At 46.7% G+C, this 6,096-nt stretch overlaps 1 protein-coding gene across 1 annotated transcript; it reads left to right on the top strand.

The window, feature by feature from the left end:
• The first annotated feature begins 1,363 nt into the window (after positions 1-1,363).
• Positions 1,364-5,877, top strand: LOC120664369 (E3 ubiquitin-protein ligase ORTHRUS 2-like). The gene is made up of 9 exons (XM_039943557.1): positions 1,364-1,949; positions 2,951-3,483; positions 3,577-3,702; positions 3,890-3,989; positions 4,109-4,173; positions 4,274-4,376; positions 4,448-4,586; positions 4,664-4,878; positions 4,975-5,877. The coding sequence occupies exons 1-9, from the start codon at positions 1,524-1,526 to the stop codon at positions 5,551-5,553; spliced, it is 2,286 nt and encodes a 761-aa protein (XP_039799491.1). The 5' UTR covers positions 1,364-1,523; the 3' UTR covers positions 5,554-5,877.
• The last annotated feature ends 219 nt before the right edge of the window (positions 5,878-6,096 follow it).

Below are 6,096 nucleotides of genomic sequence, written 5' to 3'. Positions count from 1 at the left end.
CTCGGAGCCTTCGGGCTCTGTGGGTCCATTTCATGACCCCACCCCGTGTAGTGTGGCGGTCACGCACCTCTAACGATTCCTGCGATGGGACCTCTGTTTCCTTGACGTCGACAATGTTGTGCCAATCGTTACTAAAAACCATAAAAGTAAGCATCGGTAATGGTGAGAGTGTGTGTGTTGGGCATGAGGTATGAATAATATGTTGGAGATGCTCCTACTACTCATACACGCACATTGTGATATCCTTAATGCATGCTTGTGGGGTATTTGTGATAGAAAAGGCAAGAGGGTTTATAAGTGGAGAATAAACAGTAGAGTTGAGTAAATATTTGCTCGATATACATTATACATTTTTTATGTGTTGGACTAAAAGTTAGATCATATTAGAAAAATGATCTTTTATGTTGATGGATTTTTTGCCAAGATCTATACTGAACGTTGAATGATTTATAGCTAATAACCATTTCAAACTTATGGATTTGCCCTTGAAAAGACATTTTCTATGTCATCGCCCGGGTGCGAGCATTTTTTTGGATTGACTCAGGCCGTGTTTAGTTCCCTGCCGTGTAAACGCAAAATTTTTTTGCGACGGAATCTTACTAATTTGAAGTACTAAATGAAGTTTATTTATAAATTTTTTTTGCACAGATGGGTTGTAAATCGCGAGACGAATCTAATGATGCTAATTAATCCATGATTAATTAATAATTAGTGGATGGTTACTGTAGCATCACTGTTGCAAATTATGGATTAAGTAGGCTCGTTAGATTCGTCTCGCGATTTACAGCTCATCCATACAAAAAATTTTGTAAATAGACTTCATTTAGTACTTCAAATTAGCAAAATTTTTTCGCAAAATTTTGCGTTTTTGCGTTTTTACGAGGAGGGAATAAACAGGGCCTCAAATTGAAAGGGGCACGGACAAGAGTGTTCGGAATGGCAAGTACAGTAGTTTATGTGAGAAATCAAATCAAATCCGACGGAGGGGCAAATGCGTCACTCCTAGAAGCCGCCCACGACTCTCCCCACTCCCCGTCTTCCCGATTGGCGACCCTTCCCGAAACGCTCCGAAAACCTTCTTTCACGATCCTCGCAGCAACTTAACATCCACTGAGTTGCGGGTCCCAACCGAAGTAGGACCCGCTGGCAGCCTGACGTTCTGCCGAGTTTTACGGGAGAGACGTCAGACGCGGGCAGGAAAGGGAGCGGACCGTGAGGTGGGCCCCACCACCTCTCCCCCTCTTCCCGGCCGGGCCATCCATCGCATTTCCCCCTTGCGCGTCGACAGAAGGGAGGAAGTGGCGGGGGGAATTGGAGAATTGGAGAGCCGCCGCGCCCGCCCGCCCAGCCTCAAACCCAAAAAAATTTGAACCCGCCCCTCCCATCGCCTCCTCCACTTCTCATCATCTCCCCTCCCACCCCACGCAATCCCCATCCCCCATTCCGCCCGCGCAAAACCCTAGCTCCAGGCTCCAGCGTCCCCCGCGAACCCTCTCCCTCGCAGCCGCCGCCACCTCTCCACCATGCCGGACCTCCCCTGCGACGGCGATGGTGTCTGCATGGTCTGCCGCGTCGCCTCCCCGCCCGAGGTCGATCTGCTCCGCTGCTCCACCTGCGCCACCCCGTGGCACTCCCCGTGCCTCTCCAAGCCCCCCGCCCTCGCCGACGCCGCCAGCTGGAGCTGCCCCGACTGCTCCCCCGACTCCTCCCCGGCCCCGGCTCCCGCCGGCCCCGGGAACGACCTCGTCGCCGCCATCCGCGCCATCGAGGCCGACCACACCCTCTCCGACCAGGAGAAAGCGCGGCGCCGCCAGGCCCTCCTCGCCGGCTCCGCCCCCGCGGCCGCCGATGACGACGAGGACGACAACGCGGCGGACGACGCCCTCGAGATCGTGGGGAAGAACTTCAGCTGCGTCTTCTGTATGAAGCTTCCTGAACGTCCCGTTACGGTAAGTTCCCATTCCGATTTCGTTCACCCACGCCTCCTCTCCTATAGTACCAGATCATCTTGCTGCTAAATGTCACGCTTCGACTGCTCAGATCACATGCCCGTAGTGCCGATCCACCTAGTCATGTTGCGCATTCCTTTTACTTTTGCTCTTAGATCTTCTCCATTCCGACTCGATTCGGTCTGTTCAAATCAAAATGCTCCTTCTTTATGTTCAGGCCATCTATTATTTATTTATTTATTTCAGATGTGAGGATATGTTCCTAATGTTTTTACTGTCACGTCGTATTTCCTTCTATTCTGCACATATATTTTGGTTTTCCAAGCTAGAGGCAGTCTCCTATCTTTGCTGCATATCTTTTTTTAGCATGCTCATTCATTGGTAAGGGTTTAATGTGCTTCCTAATCTCAAACTATCAGGTAGCATGAGACATGCATAACCTGTTAGCTGTCATCAGCAAACCGTTCATTCTTTCGTTATTCTCTACGGTCTTTAGGAGATGACTAACCATTGCAGTTTCACAGTTTTTAACTCTTTGTTCTATACATATTCTTTGGCCGTGTTTGGTTACGGGGAGAAATTTTTCGGCACGTTTTTCGAGAAGAGAATCTCGTATGTATGGAGTACTAAATGAAGTTTATTTGCAAAACCTTTTCAGGGATAGGTGTAACTTTTCGCGATGAATCTAATGATGGTAATTAATTAATGATTTGCTACAGCGATGCTACAGTAACCATCATCTAATCGCGCGGTCAAATGCCTTATTAGATTCGTCTCGCGGTTTACACGGGGCGTTGTGGAGGTGGTTTTGTAATTAGGCTTCATTTGATACTGTAAATTAGTGGTCAAAGATGCTACAGTAATTTCGTGAAATCTAACCAAACACGGCCTTTGTATATTTCACTTTGTAAAACGTAATGATGGCTGCAACGTTTTATGTACCCTCTATCCAATAATTGCTTGTGCCATTTCTAATCTGCATACACTTTTGTCTTTTGCAGACACCTTGTGGCCATAACTTCTGCTTGAAATGCTTCCAGAAGTGGATTCAGAATGGGAAAAGGACGTGTGGGAAATGTCGGGCGCAGATCCCGGCCAAAATGGCTGAGCAACCAAGAATTAACTCTGCACTAGTTGAAGTTATCCGGATGGCTAAGATTTCAAAGAATCCCAACTCATCAGGCTCTACAGCTCCATATCACTATATTCGGAATGATGATAGGCCTGACAAGGCATTTACAACTGACAGAGCTAAGAAGGCTGGGAAAGCTAACGCTTCTAGTGGCCAGATCTTTGTGACCATTGCACCTGATCATTTTGGCCCCATTCTTGCAGAAAATGATCCCCGAAGGAATATTGGTGTTCGAGTTGGGGAAACATGGGAAGACCGTCTTGAGTGCAGGCAATGGGGTGCCCATTTTCCTCATGTAGCTGGTATTGCTGGCCAGTCTACATATGGCGCACAATCAGTAGCCCTCTCAGGAGGGTATGAAGATGATGAAGACCATGGAGAGTGGTTTCTTTACACTGGAAGGTAATAAAATTTTACCACCTTTTTTTTTTCATGACGGATCCCAGATGTGCTCTCCTTATTGAAATGTCTGTAAAACTATATCTACTAATGCAGTGGTGGAAGGGATCTAAGCGGGAACAAGCGGACAAACAAGGAGCAATCATCAGATCAGAAATTCGAGAAGCTAAATGCTGCTTTACGTATTAGTTGCTTGAGGGGCTACCCTGTCAGGGTTGTGCGGTATGCTTTTGTCATTCTTACACTCGGAACCGTGATGTTCATTAAGTAGATGCTGTGATCTTCCGTCAATCCTTTCTTTATTTCTTAGTTTCCTTAATTGTTAAATACTGAGGTTTTCTAATTTCACAGTCTATATTACTTCGTATCCTAATCTTTGAACTTTGTCATTCTACATTCTCTTAAATAGGTCGCACAAAGAGAAGCGTTCCTCATATGCTCCTGAATCTGGTGTGAGGTATGATGGAGTTTATAGAATTGAGAAATGTTGGAGGAAGATTGGTATTCAGGTAATTTTATTCTCCTGTATACAAAGTGCAGCTGTAGCTTTATGCTTTCATACCATGCAGCTGCTATGAGCTGACAAATTGAATAAATGTATTGAATACTCTTCTGTCTTTTGCCATAGGGTACGTTCAAGGTCTGCAGGTATCTCTTTGTACGCTGTGACAATGAACCTGCCCCCTGGACCAGGTTTGACGAAATACTGTGCCTTGTGGCTATTAGACTATAACTCCCGATCTTAAGGAAAAGGAGCATGTTGGTGCTGACATCTTATGCTTTGGCTTTTAAGTGATGATCATGGTGACCGTCCAAGGCCATTGCCGAAGATAAAAGAGCTGCAAGGTGCAACTGATATAACGGAGAGGAAAGGACGCCCTTCATGGGACTATGTTGTATGTACCTCTGTTTCTTCTCCCAATGTAACTGTGCTATGTTATGAATGGCTTATATTTCATTGTGATAGGAGAAAGAAGGCTGGAAATGGGTGGTGCCTCCACCAATCAGCAAGAAGCCTGTTCTCTCTGGGGATCCTGACACTGACAAACAAATCCGGAGAGCAACAAAGCGTGCTCATATGTCTGTTGCTGAGAGGCTACTGAAAGGTTTGTGCCCTTCTGTTCGACCTATTGTGTTTTGAAAGCGTTATCTCAGAATTAGTTTGCTTTCCCTGGTCCTGCAGAGTTTGGCTGTTCCATCTGCCGGGCCGTGATTAAAGAACCCCTTACTACTCCATGTGCTCACAACTTTTGCAAGGCTTGTTTGCTTGGGGCATATGATAGCCAGGCTTCTATGAGGGAAAGAAGCCGTGGTGGTCGAACCCTTAGGGCACAGAAGATTGTGAAGAAATGCCCTTCCTGCCCAACTGACATCTGTGACTTCCTAGAAAATCCCCAGGTGTGATGAAGTATAAGTTTGTTGAAAGGCATATATGGTACACAAATTGTATAGTTGGTCACATGCTTTGGTTTGTGATGTTTTTTTTTGTTTCAGATCAACCGAGAAATGATGGAGCTGATTGAGTCTTTGCAACGCAAGGCTGATGAAGGTGACACCAAGGTGGCTTCAGATGATGCTGAGGAGTGTGGTGATGGCGAGTCAGAGGGAAATGATGGTGCTTTGGTGAAGGAAGAGGATGATAGCAGCATGAATGAGGATGAGCAAGACAGTGCTGATGCTGATGCTAATGCTGATGGCTCTGTGAAAATTGTGGTTGAAATCGAGGAAGGAAAAGATGATAAGAAGGCCAAGATGGGTGTGACTGAAGTGGCGGATGTGTTAGTTGAAGAAAAGGCTGTGAAAGAGACAAAGAAACGCAAGGGCGATGCTGAGACTGGCACAGATGTTGCTCCTGCTAAAAGGATGAAGAAAAACATTGCTGCTGTGGAAGAGGCTACTTGCACTCCAGTGAAACGGATCAGTAAGAGTGGTGATGTGGATAGTGAAGGCAATAGTAGTCCGGTTGTGAGCAGTGGCCGTCGGGTGACTCGGAGCAGTGCGAATGCTAGTGAAGCTGATGATAGTCTGGCAAGGAGGACCAGAAGCCGTGCTAGAGCTGATGCTGGTTGCTGATGGTGATGGAAGCAGGGAAGTGTGGAAGCTGGTGGCCTGGAGCCAGATGATGTTCTAGGGAGGCTTCGTTTTTTGGGGAGGTTGTATGTAGTCTGGGAAGTTTGCTTCTTTTGGTTGGGGTGATTGCTGTGCCTGGGGGGGAACTGGATTGCGTGTCGCGCTGCATCTGTTTCTTTTGGTTTGGTTTGGGGAAACCGATTGCGGCCTTGGTGATTCCCTGGCCGCGCCTCCTGGAATCTGGAATTCTGGATGGTGGTTTATCCAAGATGCTTAAACTATCTAAGTTACCAGCTCCATTGAACATGCAATTCCTGTGTATGCCTATGCCTATGTTTTTTTTGCGTCTGGTTTTATCTGTTGAGTACCGTGTCCACTCTGTTCGTTCGTTGCAAGTGCTGATGAGCTCCCTTCGAGCACGCATCATCAAATTTCAGTCTCCCGCAACTAGAGGTCCCTGAGTTTGCTTTGGCCCGTAGGCATCGCAATACGTTCTGAACTTGCACGGTTTTCTCTCTAATTAATCCATTCAAAGTTTGTTTGACA

This window comes from Panicum virgatum, chromosome 3N (genome assembly GCF_016808335.1).
Source record: "Panicum virgatum strain AP13 chromosome 3N, P.virgatum_v5, whole genome shotgun sequence".
Taxonomy (NCBI): Eukaryota; Viridiplantae; Streptophyta; class Magnoliopsida; order Poales; family Poaceae; genus Panicum; species Panicum virgatum.
This window is presented reverse-complemented; position numbering and strand designations above follow the sequence as displayed.

Excerpts from the sequence above, each read along its gene's own strand:
- LOC120664369 (XM_039943557.1), top strand. The coding sequence starts at position 1,524 with ATGCCGGACCTCCCCTGCGACGGCGATGGTGTCTGCATGGTCTGCCGC. Across the intron at positions 3,990-4,108 it reads GGAGGAAGATTGGTATTCAG|GGTACGTTCAAGGTCTGCAG; the intron begins GTAATTTTATTC and ends CTTTTGCCATAG. Across the intron at positions 4,377-4,447 it reads GCCCTTCATGGGACTATGTT|GAGAAAGAAGGCTGGAAATG; the intron begins GTATGTACCTCT and ends TCATTGTGATAG.